The 27,660-nt window shown below is 46.8% G+C and overlaps 2 protein-coding genes across 2 annotated transcripts in view; both read right to left on the reverse strand.

Moving 5' to 3' along the window:
• FASN (fatty acid synthase) overlaps positions 1–4,408 on the reverse strand; it is a 75,403-nt gene extending 70,995 nt beyond the window's left edge. Inside the window, exon 1 of the mRNA XM_054975931.1 lies at positions 4,275–4,408. The gene's annotated coding sequence lies outside the window, so the exon portion shown is untranslated. The remainder of the gene's footprint in view (positions 1–4,274) is intronic.
• Positions 4,409–6,574: 2,166 nt separating this feature from the next.
• Positions 6,575–27,660, reverse strand: part of CCDC57 (coiled-coil domain containing 57) — a 78,868-nt gene continuing 57,782 nt past the window's right edge. Inside the window, exon 19 of the mRNA XM_054978784.1 lies at positions 6,575–8,823. Coding sequence (XP_054834759.1) covers positions 8,600–8,823 — 224 coding nt within the window. The 3' untranslated portion in view covers positions 6,575–8,599. The remainder of the gene's footprint in view (positions 8,824–27,660) is intronic.

Consider the following 27,660-nt stretch of genomic DNA (forward strand, 5'->3'; position numbering starts at 1 on the left):
CAATTCACTTTCAACACTATTCACAAAGTCTCGACTCGGACAGAAACATCTATCAAAACGTAATTAGTACAAACTTTCCTTAATCGACAATGGCTAGGGAGATCGGGCTGCCTTTCAAGAGGGCCCTTCTCAATATGTTCCTTAAGCGGCTAATTCTGTCACTGATCTGATTGTACCAAGTTGCTTAACATTATTATTAATACAGCATTAGACTTATTCATAGCCGTTTACAGAACAGAGTCCCTGCCCGATTGTCATTGCCTTCTCATTACAACAGAATGGTGCAATAATTAGATTACAAAGCTTTTCGGGTGGGGCAGTAAAGCACACACAAAAAAGCTGTAACTTAGAAGTGGGCCACATCCAGGACAGCGAGGTGAGATGGAGGAGGGATAATTCAGTCTCTGCACACTCTCGCCTATACATTGTATTTACTCAAGTTTAAGCAAACGCAGGAAGTGAACGCTACTGATCAAGAATGGAGAGTGAACATTAATTACGCAGCTTGTATGAGCCTGCCCTGACAAGAGACACCAGGCCAACCATCCCAAGGAGAGCACAGCACATTTAACTGGGTGATCACAGATGAAACTGCCAGCAGTTCCCACAGATATAAATTCCCACAATCAGAGAAATTACTGCCAGCAGTTTCCATGATAGCCTGGTACATTATGTGTGCCAAAGGGACTACAGATCCCAGGACTAATTAGGGCTGTTCAAACATAGAATAAAATTATGTGAACTGCCCTCAGGTTTTTCTTAGATGATTCTACGGCCTGACCTTTATTTTGGGAGTTCTCTTCCTACTGTCTTTGTCAGTAAGATGTCACGTTAGCACGATTTTAAGCTTGATGGCTTTGCGTGATCTTTTATAATGGATTTCTTAGTGTAACAATTCACAGAATTCTCTCTAAAACAATCATATTCTGATATGAAACCATCCAGGGGAGGCCTTGATATTGCAGGGCTTAATTACTACCTCACTGATTCATTCAGTGTTTTTGTAACTTGTTGCACTATGCTACCTCGCTTTGTTTATCTCCTATAATATCTAGTCTTTCTTTCTTCATTGTGCTTTAGGTATTTGTTTCACCATAGTTCTTTTGCTAGTACTGTCCCATTATTGTCCCATTATTCACTGTCATTAACAGTGAAATCCTAAGCAGAGTTATTCCAGTCTAAGCACATTGATTTCAGTGGGCTTAGACTGGAGTAACTCTACTTAGGATTTCACTGTTAAGTAACTCAACTGCTGGGTTATAATGTAAAGAACTCCAAAATCAGTAACACATTGTGAGACTGTAAGAAAAATGATGTATTATATGTTTTAGAACATTATCTGTACTTTATTAGAATGTATTATCCTTTCAATGAATTAAAATTGCCTTTTGCTGTTATGTTGCATCTCTTCTTTTCCATTTCTGCAACAAATAAAAGCATTCCTTTAAATAAAAGACAACACACCTTGTGAGGTGCTCTACTAATTTTTAATATTGTTGCATTATGATCCTTTGAAAAATTTCAAAACACGCTACTTTATTCCAATGTGGTAATCGTACAGCAAAATGTTTTAAGATGTTGAAATCTATTCCTTGTTAATTTCAAGAGGTACATATTTTACTTTTGGTACTGCAAGTATCCCATTGTTTCTTTCCTTAACTTAAAAAAAAAACGCTTTGTACCAAAATTATGTTTATTTCAACACGTTTTCTGTTTGTCCCTTTCTGTAGTTGAGATGGGACTTCCAGAAAAAGATGCCAAACATGCTAACAAAAGTGCCATCAACAATGATTATTTATTTCAAAGAAATACTTCTATACTTGTATATTTATCCTTAACAACATTAACTGAATTTGAATCTATTTGCTGTAGGTATGTTAACCAGAAATAGAAAAAAACATGCATTACTTCATGTGTAGTATTAGATCAATGGTTCTTGTATTTTTCTTTATTAAAGGGACTTACCAACTGAATGTCAACTTTCAAACTATAACTGTGGTATCACATATACCTCTGTATTGCACTGCATGCTCACAATACCTTCTTGCTGGTGATGTACACTTTCACATATTTCTATGTAAGTTGAAATATTAGCATTTATAGCGAGAAGTCCCACTGATTTCAGATGGATTTATTCCCAAACTCATATAGTTAGTACTGCAGTCCAAAATACACTTATTGGAAATTCAGTGAGATTTACTTGGATGCACAGGGCTGAGCCAATTTTTTTTAGTCTAAAGAAGTGATGCTGGGCCAGCATATAAATACTTAGAGCGGGATATACCAATGGTACTACCGTAAAATATGGGTATAAATATCACGTTTAATGCATGTAGGTTTAAATTTAAAATTTAACCAAGTGATACCAGCACTGGCTTCAGTTTGGCAGATGAAACCTAATCCAGCAAGCTAATCCATCATTGGTCCGCCAAGGTCAATATCCTCTACTCAGACTGACTGGTAGCTCTCCAGGGCCCTCTTGGTCCTTTATGATGGATATGCTGAAGACAGAACACAAAACCTTCTGCATGCAAAGCAGATGTTCTTATCAATGGACCAATTGCCCTAAAGAGGGGGAAGTTAAGGTAAATGGCCCTTGTGGGAGAAAGAATATTGGGCCCTAAACTCAGTGTCAAACTAGATGACTGGAATATACATTACTGGATCTCTATTTCCTCGAACCTTTAAAAACATTTATGGTTTTCAGATTATTACAGGAGATTTAGGACTATGTGGCAAACGGAAGACATTCTGATTTTCTTATTTTGGAAGCTTGCTTAAAAGGGTAGTTTTTTGTGTGATAAACATGCTAAGGACTTTAGGTAACGATGATGTATTCAATGTAAGATAGCACAGGGGGCGTGGTACCATTCGCCCTCCATCACTTACAGTATTTGGTAGCATACAAACTATGGCACTTTCTGTGTAATCCTGTGAAGGTTTACTCAGAGGCAAATCCTACTGAATTCAGTGAGCCTTACTCCCAAGTAAGCAAGCACAATTTCTGTCTTTAAAGCCTCTATGGTGTGTAAATCTGTTACTTTTATAAAATAATTTTTAAAATAGGCAAGTCAGAGAACTGTGTTATGCAGGGCAGCATAAAGTTAGCTGACTGTCAGTTTTAAAACCTCAAATGATTCTTACCTAACAAATGCACCCCTAAGCTGAAAATGGGCAGAGTAAGGATACAGGTGAGGGCAGCAGGGAGATATATAACACAATGGATGGCAGCCTGGATTAGACAGAATTATTGAATTTTTTTTTTAAAAAATTACAGACTGTGGCTGTTCAGAAACAAAGAATAAACTTCTAATCAAGCCTAAGTGCCTTGCTTATAGCAGCTACTCAGGAGGAGTGAAAGGATGCAAGTGGCAAACTTGAATTATCTGATGTCCTAATTTCCTAATATCACACAAGACATAACAGAGAACATATGTCACTGAGCTTTCATAATCTGAGCTCCTTCTGTGTACTTGTGGCTACCCACAGTAAAGAGCTGGTCATTAAGGAGAGGCACTAGCCCTCTTTTCTATGTGCCTAGATCCGCTTTAGTGTGTTCACTGCCTTCCCTCCTTGGTATCAAAATGGCTGGATGCAGCTCACAGTGCAGTAAGGCTTAGCCTCCATCTCCCCTCTTGCCAGCTTACTCCTCCCCCTTATTTCCCAGAAATTGCACCTTTCTTTGGATTCCCACACACACATTAGAAAACAAGCCACACAGAGGTCTCTCTTCCCCCTCTTCAGTGTTTTTAATTTTGAAGAGGGTATTTTTGAAAGGAAAATCCAACTGAGCCACAGCTTCCCTACTCATCTCTCTCTAGCTTGCCATCAACACCAATTAAAATGGAGAAGAAAACCTGAGCCTCAGCTATTAACCAACGATGCACCTCCCAGTCTCTCCAAGGCCTCCCCGGCAGCGGCTCACCTGGAACGGCACATCCCTCCCAGAAGCACCTGAAACTGATGTCGCCTCCTATTTTAGCGCCCGGCCCGGCTTCCATTCGCAGCGGACGCATTTTAGCCTTCGGATTATTTGCAAAAGGAGGCTGGAGGAGACGCGAAGGGAACTCGCGGCCGCGGCGCCGGGAGAGGCTTTGGGGGGCAATATGAGCCCGCCGCAGACCCGCAGCGAAACCCTCAAGGGCATCCGCAGAGCCCCCTTGCCGGGCCTACGGAGGCGCTCTGGGCCCGCCCTGTGCGCGCAGCTCCAGCCGGCTGCCTGCTGCAGCTCAGACTCGCTCCGGGCCGCCTTTCATTCATTCCAAGCCCCTTACCTGTTTGGGTCCGCGGGATGTGGGGGGCGGCGGCAGGCTGGGCACAAAGAACCGGGTCGGTGCTGGGCAAGGCTGGCGCGGGATGGAGAGGCTGGCGGCGGCTTCGCGGCGCTCGAGAGGTGCCCTGGGACTGCGCCCGCCGTCTGTGCGCTCGGCGCCCTTCTCACTGTCTCCCTCTAGCTCCCAGCGCCTATTTAAACAGCCACCACCTCCGGCGGCCACGCCACATGGGCTGACAGCTTTGCTCCTCGGCGCAGTCCAATGAGAGCCTGGGCTGGGCTCCCGGCGCAGCGTCTGGGGCGATGCCAGCCCCTTGAGTCGCGCGCGGCGGGGAGCGAGGCAAAGAGCAGTCCCGGGAGCACGCGCGGGCCCACGCGCTCGCCGCCTGGACGCCGCGGCCGGGCCGGAACCGGGCCAACCGCCGGGCCGCGTAGCAGCGGCGGCCCCAATAGGCAAGCCCGCGCCTCCCCCAACCCCCGCACTCTTGATCTTTGACCAGTGTGCCCCACGTCCCTGCAGCCCGCCATTGGGAGCTCAGCGTGCCTCCGGTGTGGCTCTGGTGTGGTGCACGCCGCCTAGAATCCCACGGGGCGCGCTCCCCCCCCCCCCCGCAATGAAGTCCCTCGTGTGAGGTGAAAGGACTCCGCGGCGCCTCTTTCTGCCACAGAGCCCCCCGGGGCTGCGCCGCCTCCTCTCGGGCCAGCGTTTCCTTAACGAGACAAAGGCCCGGCAGTCTTGAGGGCGAGGAAACGCAGCTACCCCGCAGTCAGCTCGCCTGGGCAAGCGCCCCCCCCCCCCGCCCCCCGGCATGGCGAAGCGGGCATTGCTATTCCGTCCCCGCCAGCCCGGGCTAATTCACCCCTCTGAGGCGGCCCTGCTGGGGAATCCCTGTGCGAGTGCTTCAACGAAAGGGAAGTGAAAACAGCGCACCGGAGGCTGAGCGAGGAGCGTAATTGATTCCTCGCCGCTCCCGTGTGCGGCGAAAGAATTAATTACGCGTCACTCGGGCGCGCTTTCGCTAGCAGGCCCCACAGAGACTGCGTAGCGGGCCGCAGGCTCTCCGCTCTGGGGAAGCGAGCGGTGTCCAGGGAGACGGCGAATGCCGCCCGCCTTGTTTCACGAGGGCCGCGTTCTTTCCCGGAAAGCCGGCACAAGAAACTTGACAAAGGAGAAACCACATTTTCTGGAGGCCCTGCTCACGGGCGCGGGGGTCCAATCAGAAGAGCGGGGCGTGTGGGAGTGTCTGTTACTAGGCCAATCTCCGAGGCTTGAGTGGGTGTTGCTAGGAGATAGGGTGATGTGGTGACTGTATTGGGGGATGGCTCTGTTTAGGAAATGAAGCTGATGGTGATGCAAGCAGCGCCTGTGAATTGTGGCTTATTTCAGGTCATTCACCTCAGGAGCGTGTGAGCTTCCCGGGTTACTACAGTTCAGTCAGCCAAGCAGATGCCTGCTGAGTGAAATGTGCTTTAGGGGGCTGAATTCTCACTATACCTCAGTATAGTGTCCTAGGAGACAGTTAACTAGCAGTTTGGTGTGGTGGTGGCAGCACTAATGTCTTCGGCACAGTTCTGCCTAGGACTGTTCCGTGTGGCTTTTCTTTCTCCTGCTGTGCTTTGTTACTTCTGCAAGCTTCACAGCAATGTTGCTCCCACTAAGTTACAACTGAGAACTTGTATAATCTTGTTCACCCAGAGGTTTCCATTGACACAAAGATGGTCTGCTACGCACTTACAGTTTGGCTTCCCTCACTTCTGTGTGATCTGTTCTTACTCAACCCTTGTATCTTCTTTGTTCCTTTCCCCAAATGCAACAGCTAATGACAAACAATAAAACATATTCCCAATCTTCTCCAAAATATCTTAAGGAGATAGGCAGCGGCACAACAAATGGGGCATGGACCAAGGTGTCATTGAATATTCAGCATGGTCACTTTGAGAAACAAAGGATTAAATACAGCTGAGAACAAAAAAGAGTAATTTTTTTTTATAACTCATAAAGGTACAGAATCTTCCAGGGCCCTGTTATTTCTTTTTATATTTATTGATTGAATCTTGTAGGATTTCTCATTGGATCTAAATAATTAATTTGGAGTAAAAAAATTGTTTAACAATACTCTGTTGTTTAAAAACTGGTGTTAAACACTTTTTTGCTCCATTTTCGTGGTTAATTCCTGTAGTGCTGGGTCTCGCAGCTGTGAAACTTTCTTTAGGTAAGATCCTGCATCATAAGTGGAAAATACCAATTTACTCAATTTAATTTACTTAATTTCTTTATTTAACATATATTATGCTTTTTCTCTTTAGAGTATTGGTGAAAGAAGATCATATGAAGCAATTAAAAAAATTACATCCTAGTGTTATGAATTGCTACATTTTCTAGTGGGAAGACGTAAGTTCTTTCCCTGTGCTGAATTTACAATTACTATCCCAAGCATGAGGTCCCTTCCTCCATTGTACTATGTGAAGAACTTTTATCAAGGGAGAGAAACTTGGCCATCAGCGATCCCTAATGGAAGAATATGAAGACAGTCGGAATGGCTCTTGCATTCCTGTGTTACTTTGCATCAGCAGTAGGGTTTGTGAACGGCAAGTGTGCAAATGCTGGCTCAGTTGACTTCTGATTTACTTGCAATAGTAGCCATTAAGACTGGATAAATTACTGCTATTGTGTGTGCTTCAGGTATAGTTCAGTATATCTTGCTTAGCCTGTTAAAACACTTCTGCAGGTATCTCTGTCCAGGCAGTCTAATTCTTAGTATACTATACATTCCAAGTGGAGGCATTACAGAAAAAAAATTGTTTTAAACAAAGAACATTGTAATACCACAAGAAAAAAAGCCAGAGTAAGAAAAATCTCATCTTTTAACCAGCAACAATCATTCATGTCAGCAGCACAACAGTGGAAGGAAGCAAGACTAGAACCCACACCCTGCAGCAATTCTGTAAGCACACAGTCATCAGGGCATACTAAAGAAGAGCATGTCTCGGGTCATCTGGAATCCTTCATAGCCCTGGTGATGCAAGCAGTCACATACACCAGAACCGAAGAAAGAATTGAGAAAATCCTAACCCTGTGATGGCAGCACAGGTTTAACACACATGAAATCCCAGGTTCTGACCCTGGATGAGGTCACCTACCAGAGAAGGCTGGAAGAGGCCCTCATATACACATAGCCCATATAGAGTTTGGCCACTGGATCCGTAGCTTCCTAGACTTGCTGCAACTAAGGCTTGCTGGAGCAGATTAGAATGAGAACTCCTCTGCCCAGACTATGAAAGATCTCCAGGAATCAGCCCAAATGGTATACGAGGCTGTGTATCTATGTTGAACAACAGTTGGTCCCGTAGGTCCAAACTATATCATCTGAGGTCATAAGCTATTCCTTCCTCCCTGCTGTTAGCAACATAGTTTCTGCCTATGGACATCCTTGGAAGCTATTAATGCATATGTTTGTTTGTTTGTTTGTTTGTTTTATAGTCTGCCTTTCTCACTGTGATCCAAGGCAGATTACAACAGTGCAAGTGACAGTACAATTTAATTAACTGCTAGGACATTCATTGAGCAAAGTATCATAGTGAAGAACAGCTAGGACATTCAGGGAAACATACAGTATGGTATGGTGGCAGAACATTTTTAAGCAAGCACTGAGAAGGAAATGATCTGAAACAAACCACAACTAATTTCATGGAATGTTTAGCATGTGGAAACTCATCAGTAGGTGCATATCTATGTCAGCAGACAGTACTCAATAGAGAAACATCCACTCCTCGTCCCTGCCAAGGCATCTCTCTGAGCTATTTCTTATGACATAGTTCCACATACGGGCTCCGTATTTATCTCTGATTCTTCCCACTCCCACCCCCAAATTTCCTTGCAGACATTGCAAACCTTAAGTAGTCACGTGACTGAACAAGCTGTTAAGGAGTGAACAAACCAACTAAAAGCCCATTACATCTTTGGAGAGAAGAGAAGCTGTAGGGATGGAGATGGGTACAGAACCGTGGCATATTGGAAAATACAGGGTTAGATCCAGTGATGCAAAGATGTCAGAACTTTTCTTTATTTTTCCTCCCCCAACCATGCTTTCTGACCCTGGGGAAGTTTCCTAGGATTGTGGGGGGGGGGGGGAATCCCTTAAAAAAAAAAATTGGAAAACACTTTCCATGGGTGAAAGGGCATCTTTCGATGCAACTCTGTCTTTACCAGCTCAAGTTGTAGAGAAAAAAGTAGTCTAACATGCAATTTCATATCCCAGTGAAGTGGTCCAATATTTCCACTCAGTATCTTGATTAACGAACCTCCTTTTATGTCAGATGACAAGCTTAATCCTTTATATTGTAATTTCGAATTTTAGTTGTCTGCTGAGAAGTACGAAGCTTTTGTGGTTGGTTATAAGATGACTTCTTTGGTTTTAGTTTTGGCTGGACATTAAACTTGTTTCCTGTGACAGTCAAGGCATCAGCTGGTGCTCCCTCTAGACAGTAAGTGCTGGCTTTTCCCTCAAAGTCTTCAGGTTTTTCAGTTCCACAGTAATCCTGGCATTCCTCTGCAATCAGAAGGAATATGTATGTAACATACATAATGTCATATTCCCCTATAGTTTAGCAACACAAATACTGCTAAAGACAAAACTGCAATCTGATGGCATAAAAATAGTCTCCCCCCTGATTTTTAAAGGGAACTAATTGGTGCAGAAGAAAACAGGGTTAACATACCTGTAACTTATGTTCATCGAGTTCTTCTGTGCTGACACACATGGGGACTGCGCAGGCGCAGGCCAGCCGCTGGAGAATTTTCTAGAGCTTCCATGGCTCCGAAGAGGCCGTTTGTCGCGCGCCTCAGCGACCGTTTTCCCGCCCAAACGGTCACGTGATCCTCCAGCGACCAACGGCCCCTTCCCTCTTCTCCTTTGCCGCCGCTTGACCAACACACTTCAGCCATAACACCTTAAAAACACCAATTTCTGTTACAGCCATCACAGTATTGTGCATTGGAGTTCACAGCGGGGTAGGAGGGAGGGTTGTGTGTCAGCACAGAAGAACTCGATGAACATAAGTTACAGGTATGTTAACCCTGTTTTCATCTTCGTTCTTCTGTGCCTCCACACATGGGAGTGTACCAAGCTTCACACAATAAGGAAGGCGGGGGTGAAGTCCAACACAATTTTATTGAACAAACAAGAACAACAATAAATAGATATGCATATATACATCTATGTAAAAAAACTGTGTAAGGACACATAAATACTCAATATTTACATATATACACCCCAAGGTACATATATACACTTTTTCACTCAAGGGTACCCAGCAGGTACACCAAGAAAGTCATCCCAAAACTCCCTCAGGAAAAAAGGGAGTGTAAGACAGCCTTGGCCACAGATACATCTTGCTCCGCATTGACATCAACGGCGTAATGCCTGACAAAGGTGTCTGCAGAGGACCATGTGGCGGCTTTACAAATGTTAACCAGGGGCACCCCCCTGAGGAGTGCCGAAGAGGATGCTTGGGACCGCGTGGAGTGGGCTCTGACATGAAGCGGGCAAGCCACCCCTGCCAGGGAATAGGCCTTGCTAATGGCCGCCACAATCCACCTAGACAGGGTCTGTGAGGAAGCCCTGTTACCCTTGTCCTTGGCCCCAAAACATACAAACAGGTGAGGACAGGTGCGGAATTCCTTTGTCCTATCCAGGTAATAGGCTAGGGCCCTCTTCAAGTCTAGGGAATGAAGGGCCTTTTCCCCCTTAGAGGAAGGTTGAGGAAAGAATGCAGGCAGTGAGATATCCTGCGAGAGGTGGAAGGCGGACACCACCTTGGGCAGGAACCCGAGGCAGGGACGCAGGACCACCTTGTTGGGATGAAACACAAGAAAGGGAGGGTCAGACCGCAGCGCAGACAGCTCACTGACCCTTCTGGCCGATGTGACGGCCACCAAGAACACCACCTTATAGGATAGCATATCCAAGGGGCAGGTAGCCATTGGTTCAAATGGAGGCAACATGAGACGTGAGAGCACCAAGGACAGTGACCACTGAGGCACTGGCGCCGACACAGGTGGGTAAAGATTGTACATGCCCTTTAGGAACTGGCGGGATTGTGGGTGAGAAAACACCGTAGCACCCTCAACTCGGGTGTGAGCAGCTGATATCGCTGCCAGGTGGACCTTGAGGGAGGAAACCTTCAAGCCCAGGCCATGCAAGTGGCACAAATACTCGAACACAACCCCCAAGGGACTGCTGTCAGGCACCACTCCTCTGGCAAGTGCCCAGAGCTCAAACCTGCGCCACTTGGCCGCATAAGCGCGCCTAGTGGATGGCCGACGAGCATTCAGGAGGACCCTCTGTACCTCGTCAGTAAAGCCTATCGGGGAGGAACGATCCGCCAAGCCGTTAGGTGCAGCTTCCTGGGATCGTGGTGGACTAGGCTCCCGTTTAGGAGAAGGTCTTGCCGAGGGGGCAGACTCACATACGTCCGTTGGGACATCTGCAGGAGCTTCGGGAACCAAACCTGCCGTGGCCAGAAGGGGGCCACCAGGATGCAGTCCGTCCCGTCCTCCTCTATCTTGCACAGGACCCTGGGAATCAAGGGGAATGGAGGAAACATGTAGTGCAAGCCCTGCGTCCACGTAAACTGGAAGGCATCCCCAATAGAGAGGGGGTCGCTCCCTGCCCTGGAACAGAATGTGTGGGCCTTGGTGGTCGCCGCAGTGGCGAACACGTCTATCACTGGATGACCCCACATCTGGAAGATCGGCCCAACGCACTCTACGTTCAGTTCCCACTCGTGGTCCAGTAAAGGGACCCTGCTGAGGGCATCTGCCCGGGCATTGTCTGACCCAGCCACGTGTATACCACGGAGCGACACGCCGTTCTTGATAGCCCACTGCCAAGTGAGCGTGGCTTCCCGGCACAGGGCCATGGACACTGTGCCCCCCTGCTGATTCACGTAGTACATGGCAGTCGTGTTGTCCGTCTGCACCAACACCTGACGATTTCTCAGCAGTGCTGTAAGAGACACAAGTGCGAAACGAATGGCCCTTAGTTCAAGCACATTGATATGGAGGGTCTTTTCCCTCTCAGACCAGACATCCTGCACAGACACATCACCACAGTAAGCCCCCCATCCCAACAGAGAGGCATCAGTGGTAACCGTGATGTCATGGTGCTGATACCCAAAGGGGGTCCCGTTAAACAAGTTGTCATCAGACAGCCACCAGTCCAAGGAGGAGAGGATGACCCTCGGGATAGAGAATTTGAGGGACGGAGGGTGCAGCAGAGCATCGTACCTCCGCACAAACCAGTTCTGGAGCGGGCGCATACGCAGCCTAGCAAAGGGCACCACAGAGGTGGCCGCTGCCATATGCCCTAGTAAGCACTGGATAGTGCGCGCAGACTGGAATCGGTTCCTTTTAAACATGGACACTAGACCCCTTAGGGACCGAGCCCTCTCCAAGGGGAGCAGAGCCTTACCCTCCACAGAGTCTAACAGTGCACCAATGTAGGACACCTTGCAGTTGGGCACCAGCTTGGATTTCTCCAAGTTCACCAGAAGCCCCAGGCGTTGGCAAGTGCTAAGTACCAAGCCAATGTGCTGCACTAGCCTAGACTCCGATTCAGCCACGATGAGCCAGTCATCGAGGTACGGAAAGATGGTACAGCCTTCTTCCCGTAGGAAGGAAACCACAGGGGCCACACATTTAGTGAACACTCGTGGGGCAGTGGACAGGCCAAAGGGGAGCACCTTATACCGGAAAACCCTTTGCCGGTAAACAAAGCTCAGGTATTTCCTGTGCTCCTTCCGTATGCCCACGTGAAAGTATGCGTCTTTTAAGTCAAGAACCGCAAACCAATCCCCCTGTTTCAGCAAGGCGATCACAGCCGCCAACGTAACCATTTTGAATTTGGTCACCTTGAGGAAGGCATTAAGGCCCCTCAGATCTAAGATGGGACGTAAGCCCCCATCCTTCTTAGGGACCAGGAAGAACCTAGAGAAGAATCCCTTTACAGAGTCCTCATAGGGCAATTCTTCCACAGCACCCTTGGCCAAGAGCGACACGATCTCCGCATCCAGCTCGGCCATAGTGTTATTGACAGCTGTCAGGGGTGAACTGCATCTAGGCAGCTCAACAAACTCCAGCCCATATCCCAGTTCAACAATCGTTAAGACCCATGAGTCAGATGTTATTGACTCCCACTCAGAGAGGAGTGGACTCAGTCTGTCCGAAAAGTTCGGGGATACGGCTGGCGCGACCCGTCAGTACTGCCTCCCGGCGCCCTGCTGATCTTTCTGCTGGGCCGGTTGCTGTGCCGGGCGAGGCTTGAAGGGCCGACGCCTCCTCTGCTGTTGTGCGGGAGGGTAAGGCCGCTGCTGGTAGGCAGGATACTGTTGGTAGCCCGGCCGCTGCTGTTGGTATCTGCCCTGGTAGTGGTAAGGGCCGGACCGGGGAGCGTACCGTGGCCTGGAGGAGGGCTTGTCCGCAGGAGCCAGCCCCAAGGACCGCGCCGTCTGCCTGTCCTCTTTTTTCTTTTTCAGGGTCTCGTCGGTCGATTTGGAGAACAGCGAGTCCCCTTCAAAGGGCATGCTCTCCACCCTGGAACGCACCTCCTGGGACAGGGCCGTAGACCGCAACCAGGAGTGGCGCCTGAGGACCACCGCCGAAGCCATTCCCCGAGCAGCAGTGTCGGCAGCGTGGCTCCCAGCATTCATTTGCTGTTTAGACAGCCGGACAGCCTCTGTCTGCAACAGGGAGACGACAGCCCTCTGCTCAGGTGGGAGGTCTCGAGTGAAGGATGCCAACTTCTCCCAGAGGTACAGTTGGTACCCTGCCATGATGGTCTGGTAGTTGGCAATCCTCAGACCCAGCGAAGCCACAATGTACTGGCGCCTGCCCATGGCATCAAGCTTCTTGCCCTCTTTATCGGCAGGCACCGAGGAGTGACCCGATCGTCGGGGATTGAACTCCTCTGTGACCAAGGAGGAAGGTGGAGGGTGCTTCACCAACGCCGGCCAGGTGCCCTGCTTGATCTTGTAAAGCTGCTCGATGCGCTTGGATGTTGGAGGTTGATCACAGGGCACCTGCCACACCTTCTCCACAATCTCCTCAATACCCTCGAGCATGGGGAAGCCAACGGACGCCGGATTATCCCCATAGATACGCTTGAGGAGCTTGTCCTTGGTCTGGGGGGCTGCTGAAGAGATATCCATCTCGAGAGCCTTGGCCATCCTTGCCATCTGGTCGGCGTAGATGCGGAGGTCCTCGAATGGCGAGTCCGCAGATGGCACTAGCTCCTCAGCTGGCGACGGTTCGGACCAGGACTCCAACTGGTAGCCAAAACTCCCCACTTCCTCCTCATTGGAACCGAGCTCTGATTCCTGAGCCCGGAGTGGAGGGGGAGCCCACGCCGACCTCGATGTCGAAGGCCTCGGTTCCGACACGGAGAAGCCCGCAGGTGCCCCCTCCCATTGGCAACGGTATGGCGAAGGGAGGTAGGAAGCCTGTCGATGCCGGGACGCAGTGGACCGGACAGATCGGACACTGTCCCCGGAACCATGCCGCTCACGACCGACCGGAGGTGGAGACGGACGGACAGGCGACGGACGGCTCCGACGAGGAGACGGGCTCGGTCCCAGCCTCGGCGACCGAAGGGCAGGCGATGGTCGGCTTCGACGGTGCGGGCTCGGCTCCGGCCCCGACGAGAACTCTGCGGGCACCGTCTCGAAGGCCATCGGATCCGGCACCGGCACGGAGATGCCTTCTGGCTCAGGGGAGCCCAGATGAGGGGAAGGCGTGTGAGGAAGCACGATGACCTCCTCCTGAGGAGCGGGACGCGGCGACCGATGATGCTTGGTCTTCTTCTTCTTCTTCGCCGGTTCCGAAGAAGACCTCGGAACCGACGCGCTCCTCGCCTTCGAAGGGGACCTCGGCTTCGACCTCTTAGGCTTCATCGGAACCGATCCGGACGTCGGTTCCGACCGAGGACTCGGTACCAGGATCCTCGGTTCCGACGTAGGTCTCGGATCCGACCTGGTAGATGACGCGCTACGGGGCGGCCGCACCGGTCCCTGCGCTGGAGAGGCCGCTCTCGACGCCGAGGTACTCGGGGGACGCGGTTTCGACCCCGACCTCGCGGAGGCCACTGAGCCAGCTCTTGAATGCCGTTCGGCAGAGGGGCTAGGGCCGGCCTTGGGGGAGGGCAACGGAGCGCCTCCAGACATGACCTTCTGCCACAGGGAGGAGTTCAGTCGGGCCTTGCGCTCCTGCCGGGCCTTGCTGGTGAAGCCCTGGCAAATCTTACAGGCCGACACGTTATGGGTCTCCCCCAAACAAAACAGGCACAGTTCATGGCCATCGGTCTTGGCCATTTTCGTGTGGCATTGGAGGCAATGCTTGAAGAGAGCCTTTGAGGCCATCTTCAGGGGCACGCGAAAGGAAGGTCAAAAACAGTCCGAGTCAAATTACCGAGCCCACAACAAAGTCCAAAACGAGATCCGAAGAATAGTCGAGGTCACGAAGTCCGAAGTCAAAAGCCAAGCAATCAGTCAGAATAAAGCACGAAGCACAAAAAAGCACAGAGCAACGAAGCTCACGTTCTCTCCAAGCGGCGGCAAGAAGAGAACTGAGGGAAGGGGCCGTTGGTCGCTGGAGGATCACGTGACCGTTTGGGCGGGAAAACGGTCGCTGAGGCGCGCGACAAACGGCCCCTTCGGAGCCATGGAAGCTCTAGAAAATTCTCCGGCGGCTGGCCTGCGCCTGCGCAGTCCCCATGTGTGGAGGCACAGAAGAACGAAGATGAACATAGGTTTCTGTTAAGTACTGCAACTTACTGAATAACAAAAGCTTTATTAAGGGGTCCTCCCTTTAGGTTTTGTTAAAGAAGTAGTGAATTGTTAGTGTTATGTACTGCAATGACCACAAGACCTATAGCAAATCTTAGTTCCAATCTCTTTTTTGCCTTAAACTCACTTGTTCATACATGGCCTTTGGCAAGCCTTGGCATCTCAACCTAGGACCACCATCTGATGCCAATGATCCTCAATTGCTTACAAAGTTGTTGTAAAAATTACTGTGACAGTATGTGAAGAGCTGTGAATACAATATACAAGCTGAAACATTTTATTCTTAATAGAAGACAATCAGTCCCAAAGCATTATTGGAGTGCATAGAGCCTCTGTTTTGAGCTTTACTTATATGGTAGGTATCAAATGAGACCTGGAAATTCATTTTGCTTAACCTACCTTACAGAGTTGTCATGAGGATAAAATAGAGGAGAGTTGAAAACAGGATTGCACTTACCTGTAACTGTTGCTCATTGAGTGGTCTTCTGTGCAGGCCACATGGGGACCTGTGCGTGTGCAGGCCAGCCACAGACATTAAAAACAGATGATGCTTGCCTAGCCTTTTCATGCAATTTTCCCCCAGGTGCAGCTATAAAAGGCAGCGTGAGCGGCTCCCTCCTTCAGTTCTCTAAGCCATTGGTGTAGAAGGATTGTAATAAACAGAGCACATGGCTAGGAAGAACGGAGGGATATGTGCCTGCACAGAAGACCACTCAACGAACACATTACAGATAAGTGCAACCCTGTCTTCATCATTGTGTCTTCTCTGCAGTCTCACATGGGAGATTAGCAAGTGAACTTACCCAGGAGGTGGGCATGAAGCTCTTTAATGGAAGAGATTCTTTAGGACAGCCTTGCCAATAGCTGTGTCCCTTCTGGAGTCTACGTCAAAGGCATAATGCTTGATGTCATAGATCAGGTGGCCACCTTACACAAGTCCACTAGAGGAATGTCCAAGTTGAAGGCTGACAAGGTGGATCGAGTCCTTGTAGCATGCACTCTTCTGTGCAATGGCCATGGTTGTTTAGATTGAATATAACAATCCTTAATGAGCCAAACTAGCCAAACTTGAAATGGTCTATGCAGTGACCTCGAGACCCTTTTGAGGCCCTATAAATGATACAAAGAGATGAGGGTCATTTTGGAAAGGAGCAGTCTTGTCCAAGTAAAAGGACAAAGCATGCTTAACATCATTTGGATAGGTGTGATTTCCTGGTGGGTGGTTTTCTAGCTTCCAACACGACCTTCTAGACTGGGGAGGAAAAATCCAGTCCTTGTGGGATATGAACCAGGCTGTCAGTTTCAGAGTGTCCAGGTTGTGGTGGAGAACTACATTGTCCTGTAGCAGGTGTGGTGTTAGGGGGAAATGGTAGATTCTGCCCTGTGCCATTTGAAACAGAGTGGCAAACCAGGCTTGTCTTGGCCAGTAAGGGGCTATTACGATTCTCGTGGAACCTTCCCTCATCATCTTGCTGAGTGTCAGTATCATAAGAAGAGGGGAGAATGCATACAGGAGGGTGCCCAACCACAGGATCTGAAAGGAATCTCTAAGAGAGGCCTTCCCCTTCCCTTCCTGTGAACAATAATGAGCACATCACCTGTTAAAGTCTGTGGCAAACATCTATGGTAGGATACCCTCACATTGTAAACACGGTGTAGAAAGTCCACGTGAATGGACCATTTGTAGTTCTGCGACTTGGAGTGACTTAGCACATCTTCCAGAACATCAGTGAGGATTCCCAAGAGAGAGCCAGGGAAGCTGTGCCACCCTGCCTGTTCAAGTAATGCATGGCAGTCATATTGTCTGTGCACACTAGTTCATTCTTGCCTTTGACTAGGTGAACAAGAGTCTTCCAAGCATACTTTATTGCCCTGAGCTTGAGGAGGTTGATGTGCATAGACAATTCTTGAGGGGACAAAATTCCCTTTAGTTGGGTGGTCCCAGAAAAGCACCCCATCCTGACTATCTGTGTAGACTGAGATGTGAACTGGGGAGGAGCTGAAGGGAATCCCCACTAAGAGGATGTGTGTCATCCCACCATTTCAGGGACTTGTGGATGAGCCTTGGAATTAAGAACTGCATGTACAGGTTCTGTTGGTGCAGGTGGAACATTCTGACAAACACTCTGCAGGGGACAAAGCCTCAGCCTGGTGAACAGAACTATCAGAGGCAGAGAGGCCATAAAACCTAACAATCTTTGAATTTATTTTGCACTTTGGTGCAGGCCGAGTGGCCTGTACTTTTCTTGGTAACAAGAGAACTAGCAGGAGGGTGAGTAAACAGAAAACCTGATCCTTCCGGTTTCGTCTTATACATATTGTCCAGCTTCTTAGACATCACTGGAGTCGAGGCCAGCCTGGACCATATGTCTTTTGTTACATCTAGCATGCCTTGCATGATGGAGATTCCACCTGTCTGGTTGCTTCTGAGTGAAGGACCTTGAAGACCAGATCTGAAGAAGTCAGAGCAGAGCAGGTCACCTCAATGTCCAGGGATCTTGCCATCTGGACTGACAGTATTCAAGCGGAGATTCTCACTCGGGGATACACAGAATCCTCCATAAGAAACACTGGTGGAGAAGGTTTTTATGCAAGATCCGATCCAATATCGGAGTCATCATCAGAGTACATAGTGTGATTCAACGTCGGTTCTGGGATAGCATTGTCTTCCAGAACTGTGGCCAGAATCTATGTAGGTTTGGCTTTAATACTTCTTGATTCTGAGTGAACTGAAACATAAAGGTCTTTGTCATGGAAGAAGTCATGAGGAGGTGGGTACATGCGTGGTGACCCTTCAAACCTGTAAGTGTAGTAATGGTATGGCAAACCATATGGAGAATAATGGAACCAATAGTGTCTATGGCAGGGAGCCAGTTCCAAGTGATTGTCATTTTCAGATGGGCCTGAAGAAGCCCTCTGTCTTTCCACAGGCCATATTGGTGACAGTGCCAACGGAGAAATGGCTGTCAAGAATTCTACAACTTCTGGAATTTCACTCTTTGAAAGGGATGGAACCAAAGTGGAATGCCATCTAGGTGTTGGAGACGAAGTCTCAGAACCCTGGGCGAACTCGATTGTAACTGATGTGGTCGAAACTGAAGAGAACTTTTTCTTCTTTTGTGACCTTAAAGTTGCATATTTATCAGCATGCTTCATTTTGAGCTTAGCCTTTTTTGTAGGCAGCTCTGACTGGCACTGAGGTGGAACCGGTGAAGAAGCAACTGGAACCGACTGATCCTTCTTCGCAGTAATAGGTACTGAGCATGCTGGAGGAATGGAGGAGGCCCATTCTGGGCGCTGCAGTCCTTTATCTGTGGCATTATTCTCGGAATCAGTAGTGCCTTCAGGGCTGACTCCCAAAGAACTGCTCTCAGTTGTGACGTCCTTTCATGGCGCACCTTGGGTGTAAATTGTTTACAGATTGTGCACCACAAACCTTCACCCAAACATAGCAAGCATTTGTTGTACCCATCTGATTGAGCCATTTTGGTTTGATGACATTTTTGTTTTGTAGAAGGGAACTTCAGACCAGTTACAAACCTTTCACAATTGGCTAGATAGCAGAGGTATAAATCTAAAATTTGACATACATGCAAGCAGTAAACAGATCACACAAAAATGAATGGATGGGAATTTTGATTATACACATTGCACTTCCCAAAAGCACAAAATTTGTACAACAAATTAACCCAGTCCAACTGTCTCCATCATCAAAATCACCCGCTTCTATACATAACACTTTTGATTCTGAGACTCTAGCCATTGTCAAGTACAGAAAGCAAACTGGACTACAGTTAATATTTATAAAACACTTGGAAAATGAAAAGCTTGACAAAATTTCAGTCTCCACTGTGCTTAGAGCCAAAAGAGAGTTTACGTCTTTATGTTGGTTAATATTCTACCCAGTCCTCTCATTGTCTGGCTCTTTACCCACATAATGGAAAAAGTGTTGAAATTTTGTCCCAAAAGATAATATATGACCCAATAAACGCATGATTTCAGACTAGTTCACTGGATTATAATAAAAGTGGCTCTTTAGTTTTCAACATCCAAATTTAAATATTGCAGCAGAACAACTATTGCAGTTTTGACTATCCCCTATTTTTCTGCCCTTTGGCACTTTATAAAGTGCCAAAGGAACTCCCCAAGGAACAAGAGTTCTGAAACTAAAATAAGACCACTAGTCTTACAAAGTTAAATTCTTCCTTCTCTGACATATACAGGCTATTTAACAAAGTGCTACTGCAGCAATTCACAATATATCAAGTAAGAGAGCCAGTTTGGTGTAGTGGTTAAGAGCACGGGACTCTAATCTGGAGACCCGGGTTTGATTCCCCACTCTTCCACTTGAAGCCAGCTGGGTGACCTTGGGCTAGTCATGGCTCTCTGGCGCACTCTCAGCCCCACCCACCCCACCCAGGGTGTTTTGTTGTGGGGATAATAATGACATACTTTGTAAATCGCTCTGAGTGGGCATTAAGTTGTCCTGAAGGGCGGTATATAATTCGGATGTTATTATTATTATTATTATTAATCTATATATTGGCAGGCAAGGCAGGACATGTTTTTGCCTTTCAGCTGTCTTAATCTTCTCCTGAGACAAATGTTTAGCAACCTGTCATTTCGGCCAAGGACAGATTGCTTGGGTGCCTCATCTTTACAGTGGCCTCATATTCTGCTAGCTGACTGAGCAACAAGCTACAGCTAAAACTTGCAGGTCTCTGTGTTGATCTATTAAAAGTAACAGTAATAATCTTTTGAGCATGCTTTTCTACCATGCCCTTAAGCTTCTATTCCTCCCCTCCCCTTTTGTTTTTCACACTGAATATCTAGCATAAAGGAGAGTTCTGGTGAACTCAAAAACTTGTTCACTACTTTGAGATGATACTGCTGTTCCAATAAAAGGTACAGTTTAGTTTTCTTGTATGGTGTAGTACTAATCAACTGCTACACCTGTCAATTCTAACCAATTATCATAAATTCTTTCATTTCAATCAAAAGCATATCGACCATCTCTGGAATTACATCTGAGAGTGACCAACACATGCTAGTCTTGAACATACGAAACAGTTCCCAATATCAAACTCTTTTGTGATCAAGAAATGGAATCCAAAATGGAGATGAAGGGGTGGAACTATACAGACCGGATCAGATTCTGTTCTCAGTAACTTCCATTGAGTTGTCTGGTACAGAGCAAATGAGCTATGAGAGAAATAAGGAGGAAAACCAAGGTTGCCAGAAACAGGTTTTGTTCCCATCTTTCCAGTGCACCCTTTTTATTTCTACCATAAATTAATGGCTGCCATACTCTCCTATGGGAAAAGCAAAGCATTACGATTGTACCACTTTGAACTAGTGATAAAATCCACCTGCAAACACAGACACTGGGTATCCTGGCTTTCAATGGCATTCCAATTGGGACACACTGCACACTCACCTCTACAATATATATATCCTCTGCTATATATTTCATATGTCCACCATTAATTTCCGCTGGTTTAGGGGATCGATTAAGATGTCCACCTTCGTAGTCTGATGGATCCAATTGTTTTTAGATGGCACTAGGGGATTTTTCTGCTGATATGGTCAGTGCTCCTGTTGATGTACCAGTTGACCTCTGGAATGAGGAAATGACCCAGGCAATTGACACAGCTACAACTAGGCACCCTCTCTCAGGTCTAAGAGTAGGGGCAGCCCCTTGGTTAACGGAAGGGCTGCAGGTGATGAAAAGACAAGGGAGATGGCTAGAGCAACAGTAAAGAGAGACTCAGGATGAATCCAACAAGACATGGGCTAGAGCTCATTTTAAAGCTTACTCTGTAGTGGCAATGGAGGCAAAGAAACAATATTTCTCTGCCACTCTTCCACTCTACTCTGCACAGTGTAGTCATTAGCTCTTACAGCTGGTACAGGGCCTATATGGTTTTGGCCTGCAGGAGGTGGTAGACTGCTCTGCAGCTCACTGCGATCATTTTGCTAAGCACTTTGCTGATAAAATCTCTTGCAGTGACAGGATCGGATGGTCCCAGGGTGCTGATCGATCCAGTTGTGTAGAATACCTTTCAGCTTGTACAATCTGAGGATGTGGACAGGATTCTTGTAGGTTTGAGACTTATCACACTTACTAGTACATCCCTTGGCTTCTTAAATCTGCTGGAGAGGGCGTCTGACAGACAATAAATGCCTCCCTGAGGGAAGGGGTGAACACTCCTGCCTTGAAGTGGGCAGTGATTCATCTGCTCCTACGGAAACCTACTCTGGACCCAAGAGAGTTGAATAACTATCATTCAGTCTCAAATGTACGATTCTTGAGCAAGGTGATTGATCAACCATGATAACCATCTTCAAGTACTTGAAGGGCTGTCATATAGAGGAGGGTGCGGAGTCGTTTTCCATTGCCTCAGAAGGTCGGACTAGAACCAATGGGTTGAAATTAAATCAAAAGAGTTTTTGGCTAAACATTAGGAAGAACTTCCTGACAGTTAGAGCGGTCCCTCAGTGGAACAGACTTCCTTGGGAGGTGGTAGGCTCTCCTTTGGAGGTTTTTAAGCAGAGGCTAGATGGCAATCTGACAGCAATGCTGATTCTGTGAACCTAGACAGATCATGGGAGGGAGGGCAGGAAGGATTATATCAGTGCTTAGTTCTTGTGGCTCTTTCTTACACATCCAGGGCACTGCTGATCGCCACTTTGGGGTCAGGAAGCAATTTTCTCCAGGCCAGTTTGGCTAGGGATCCTGGAGGTGTTTTGCCATCTTCTGGGCATGGAGCAGGGGTCACCGGGACAGTGGGGGGGTAGTTGTAAATTTTCCTGCATTTTGCGGTGGGTCGGACTAAATGATTCTGGAGGTCCCTTCCAACTCTGATTCTGTTACAGTTCCGCAGGGCCTGTAAAATGGAGATGTTCCGCCGGGCCTTCGGCTAAGTGCCAGCGGGTGTCCTCCTTCTTCCATCTAAGACCACCACTTCTTCTGGGGCTGCCCTTGGCCATCTGCTATGCCCATATACGGACTCCCAATATTTGTTTAAATAGTCTGCTCTTGGACTATTTTAATGACTTTTAAAAAATTATTGATTTTATGTTTTTTTTTACTTTTAATGTATTTTTGAATGTTGTTAGCTGCCCTGAGCCCATCTGTGGGGAGGGTGGGGGGTATAAATCAAATAAAATCAATCAATAAATAAAATAATGATTCTGATTTTAAGTGGTGGCTGGGTGACTTCAGGGATTCCTGAATGAAGCAGATTGTTTGGATCCATTCCAATCTGATTTCAAGCCTGGTTATGAGACTGAAATAACCTTAGTTGCCCTGGTGGATGACATGTGCCAGGAGACAGGTGGGAGGAGTGCAACCCTGTTAATTCTTCTGAACCTCTTGGCAGGTTTTTATATCATCAATCATGGTATCCTTACAGACTGCCTTTTGGGACTGGGACTGGGAGGCAGTGTTCTGCAATGGTTCCACTCCTACCTCATGGGTAGATTCAGATTTATTTAATTCAGTATATAACCAGCACAAGTCTCTACAGTAAAACCAGAGTAACAAAATAAATAAAGACACACTAAAATTCAAGCTATAAAAATACATTAAAACCTATCTACAAGATTTACTTTAAAATTCCCCACCTTCTCTATAGAGATTAAAATCAAAGTAAAGAGATACTCATTCTCATAAGTCCCCAGCCTCCCAGCTACATTAGGCTTTGTCTTTACGAATCTTGTGGGCTATAGCTAAAAATTTGGCAGAATTCAGTATGTATTGGGGATTAGGATTGAAAAGTAGCTTTTGGCATATTCTCTCATCTGCAAGCCCATAAAGCCTCTTTAATAAGGGAAAGATAAGCTTTACTCTGCTGTCCTCATAGAACCTACAGTGCAATAATACATGATCAATCGATTCTATGTTCCCTGACCCACACGGGCAGAGCCGATCTATCAATGGTACTTTTTTGTACCGGCCTTGTGTTACTGCTGATGGAAAGATGTTACATCTGGCCATTGAGTAGGCCCTGCAGTATGTTGGGATCTCTACCAGAGATAAATACGCTGCTGGGGCCACTACATTTTTTTTTCTGTGGGGCCCAGCAGCTAGGGAACCTTACAATATCATTCTGCCTTTCTATGGCAGTGGAATTCTGGGCCACTATGTTGATATTTATAACTGTATTTTAACTGTGTAAATTGGATGTTTTTAGAATTGTTAGCTATAGTAACTGTTTTATATATTTTAACCTTTAGGTATTTTGTAATCCGCCCTAAGCCTGCTGGAAATGTGGGGAGGGCGGAATAAAAAATCGAAAATAAATAAATGTATTCTTTGTTTAACTATCGCCTTAGCTTTTCCGAGTGGCATTATATGCAATGACTCAAAAGAGAAATCCAGTAGGGATACCTTGTGGTGTACAGGGCAAAGAGGTAGGGTGCCAGGACGCAGCCCTGCTTGACTCCTTTCTCTACTAGGATGGCGTTTGTTAGATGCCCTTGTTTATTGCATCTAATCTTGATGGTTGTATCTGTATATAGAGCTTTTATCAGGAATAGGAGCCTCTTATCGATTGTTGCACTGCTCAACATCTCAGAGTCTTGTCCTGGAGTTGGAGTCAAAAACAGATTTTACGTCTACGAAGGCTGCATATAAAGGAACCCTACTATTTGATACATATTTATCTATTAAACGAGTAAGGATCATAACATGTCCTAAGGTGGAACGCCCTTCCCTAAATCCTGCCTGTTCATCAATTAGGAGCTTCTCACTGTCCAGCCAGTCTCTAAGCCTCTCAAGGAGGTGGCTCGCGTATAACTTCCCTAGGATGCTCAATAGGCTGATGGGTCTGTAATTCATCGGGTTGTTTCTCCTCCTCGCTTTGAAAAAGGGGACAATCACAGCGTTTCTCCAAGTCTCTGATATATCTCCAGTTGAGTCAACATATGTGAAGAGTGCGGCCAAAAGAGGGGCCCACCAGTCCATATCCTCCTTCAATAATTCAGGTGGTATGAAGTCGGGGCCTGGAGCATTGCCCTTCTTGAGTTTTCCTATTAGAGATTCAATTTCCTGTACTGACACTGATGGCCAGGATGGTAACTCATCTTGTTTTAGGATTGACAGTAGCGGATGTCTTGCAGAGAAATGTTTACTGAAGAATACTTCCCATCTCTCCGCTGTAATATGAGATTCGATGGGGGAACCATCATTGTTTGAATGTATCGAGATTAGACTCCAAAATTCCTTGGCAATCTTCTCTTTAGAAGAAGATATTATTTCTTTCTGCACTTTCTTCAGGTCTTCTTGCTTCTTCTTTGCTATAATATTCTTATACGACTTCTTGAGGGACAGCAGATGGTTTGCAGCGTCTGTAGCCTTTAGTCCCACTGACTTCTTATACATGTGGTATGCCTCATTTAGTTCTCTTTTTGCTGTTATATAGTCTTTGTTGAACCACCGCTTATTAGAGTTCTTACATGTCTGCTTTTGAATACAGGTATCCTGAGTAAATATCAGTTTTAATAATTGTACTAGGTTATCAAGAAGTAGCAAGGACATTTGTTCCTTTGAGCAGGACATAATTGCAAACCTCCACTGGCACCCCTTTTTATCCTCTAGACATTCCTTATCTTTAGCAGCTAGTTTTTCTGTCCATTTGGCACAGCATCCCTTGTGCTGTGCTGGTTCCAGACATGGTCCTGGGTCGATGTTAGAATGCGATTGAGGAGCAAGAGGAGCCAAATCAAGCTGGAGGGGGAGATGATCACTCTCCAGTTCTGGAAGAACCCAAAGGTTCTGAACTTTAGATAATAGATTGGAGCTCACTATAAAATAATCAAGAGTGCTGCATCTGGAGCCTGCAAAGTATGTGAATTCACCGGGATGGTCCCTGGGAATGGAACCATTTAAGATGAAGAATTCATGCCTTTTTACCATTTGGATCAGCTGGTGAACGGCAGCATTGACTTTGTTGTCCTTGGAGAGTCGAGGGATATGGGGAAAATCCCTGTTTTCATCATTTTCTAAGAGTGTGAACTTAGACCCGTCTGAGGTAGCCCTATCATTTGCTCCTATCCTTGCACTGAAATCTCCTCCTAGTAGTACTGAGTCAGTCAGATTATCAGTCATGAGATCTTCTATGTATGATTTCAATTTGTTCCAGGATTTCCTGATATCTTGTTTTCTTTGTTGGGGGGACAAGTACACATTAATAACAAGGAGTCTTTCTTTGCCAAAGTATAAACAGACTGCCATGGCAAGTTCCTTTAGCGGATTTAATTGAACGCATTTCGTCCTTAAGGAAGTGGCAATTAGAATTCCCAAATCCCCTTTTAACCTGCCTGGGCCATTCCCGGAGCTTGCTGCATTTGTGAAAGAGTGATATCCATCTATTAGAATTTCGCCTGCAGTCCAGGTCTCCTGCAAGAGTAGGATATCATATCTCTTTTATAAGAGGGAGCACTCCAGACTTCTTATGCGAGTCCAAGCAGCAATGTTCCAGGAAATAATTTCAAGTTGGTCTCCCCCTTTGGACTTGTGCAGGGCTGTCTGTCATGCGTTCGTTTCTTCCACTGCCATCAGATCTGTGATCTTGCAGAGGGCTGGGTCATCTGGCGGGACAACTACATTAGTGTACAGGGTTCCTTTCCGTATTGTTATAATGGGCTCCAGTGGACAAAAGCCCGGGGGTTTTGGTGCCAGCAGCTCAGCAGATTTTCCAGTGGGGCCTGGGGAGTTAGGAGATCCCTTTGGAGGCCATCTTTGTTCTTTCAGAGTGCAAATCAAAACTTCTAAGAGACCCAGTATGGAATCCTGATCTTTGGTGGGCAGGGATGTGAATGAGGCAAGAAGATTTGCCTCCACTTCTTCTTCCTTACTCCCAACCACTGGCTTGCCTCTAGTGTTTTGTGCTGGTGAATTCTTTGCATCAGGATATGCAGTTGAAGCCTCTTTTTTTGCGCCTTCAAAGGAGAGGGTAGATTGGGAGGGATAGCTGTGTCCAGGAGTGGTTGAGGATTTAATATGTCTCTTGATGGTGTTTTTTGAAAACTTAGGGATAGTTCCGGCCCCAGGAGTTCTTCCACATCTGTCTTGCCCCCTTGGCTCCCGATTCTCATATCTGTAAGTAGATCTTGTCTTATAACGTTTATAAAATGTCTTTGAAGCTTAATACCCAGTGTCAGTGGGCGATAAGATAGGAGGGTATTTTCCAAGAGCGAAAATGCAAAAGGTAATGATCCATCCTTATATAGTTCCCTAAACGCTCTATCCTTGCAAGATCTATGACTTCTCGACAGAATCCAGTGTACCTCATGGGTAAGTTTCAGAGTGCGGTGCCACGGGAGTGCTGCTCTACTCCCTGGTCTCTAGTGTGCCTCCAAGTTCCATCTTGCCCTCTCATGCTTTTCAACCTCTGTATAAAGCCACTGGGAAAGGTTATAAGGAGATTTGGGCTGAGTTGCCATCAATATGCAGGTGACTCTCAGCTCTTATTCCATGCTACCGGCAGATCTCAGGGAGGCTGTGGAAATTGTGACCGGGTGACTGGAGGCAGTTTTAGAGTGCATGAGGGCTAACAAGGTGCTACTGGGGAGGGGAAGGCCTGATCCAGGAAACAGGTTATATCCTATTATGGATGGAGATACACTCTCTCTAAAGAAGCAGTTTCATAACTTGGGGGTTCAGTGGGATTCAGGCCTCTTGGCAGAAGTTGTCAGGGTGCATTTCACCAGCTACAGTCCTTCCTGGACAGGAAAGATCTTGCCACTGTAGTACATGTCCTGGCAACAACTAGATTAGATTACTGCAGTGTGTTCTACATGGAGCTACCCTTGAAGACTATCCAGAAACTACAGTTGGTAAAAAATGCTGCATTCGGAATGCTGACTGGAGTATGACCATATCACACCAGTCTTGTTCCATCTGAACTGGTTCCCAATTTGCTTCCAGGCTGAATTCCAGGTGCTGGTATTGATATTTAAAGCCCTATATGGCTTGGGGCCAGCATACCTTAAGGACTGCCTTCTCCCATATGAACCTACCCATTCACTCCGGTCATTTTCAGAGGTCCTGCTTTGGGTGGCCCCATCATCTTAGGATGGCAACCCGAGAAAGGGCCCTCTCAGTCGTTGCCACAAAACTTTGGAACTCCCTCCCCAGGGCGTCTGTCCCCCTCTATTGCTGTCTTTTGCCTGTAGGTGAAGATTTTGTTTTCTTTGGCATAACCTCAATAACTGTTATTGGTCCCTCCTTTCTCTTGTTTATGTTGTGTATTTTATTGAATTGTTTTAATACTTTTTGAAAAGTTGTTTTAGATGTTTTAATGTTTACCACCTTAGGGACCCTATTTGGGTAGAAAGGCAGCATACAAATGTTTTAAAATAAACAATATATGATAATACACGTGTGCATGTACATACAACTACACTTGCATTTTGGCTTTAGCACAGTGATACTTAGTGGCTGTGGAACTACATGGGGCTCTTCAGCATCCTGCTTGTGGCTATTCTGAACACCAATCCTCAGTGTGGCACTGGCTCCACGTTCCAGCAAAGTGGGCAAGGCC

Source organism: Eublepharis macularius, chromosome 4 (assembly GCF_028583425.1).
Source record: "Eublepharis macularius isolate TG4126 chromosome 4, MPM_Emac_v1.0, whole genome shotgun sequence".
In the NCBI taxonomy this organism is placed as follows: domain Eukaryota; kingdom Metazoa; phylum Chordata; class Lepidosauria; order Squamata; family Eublepharidae; genus Eublepharis; species Eublepharis macularius.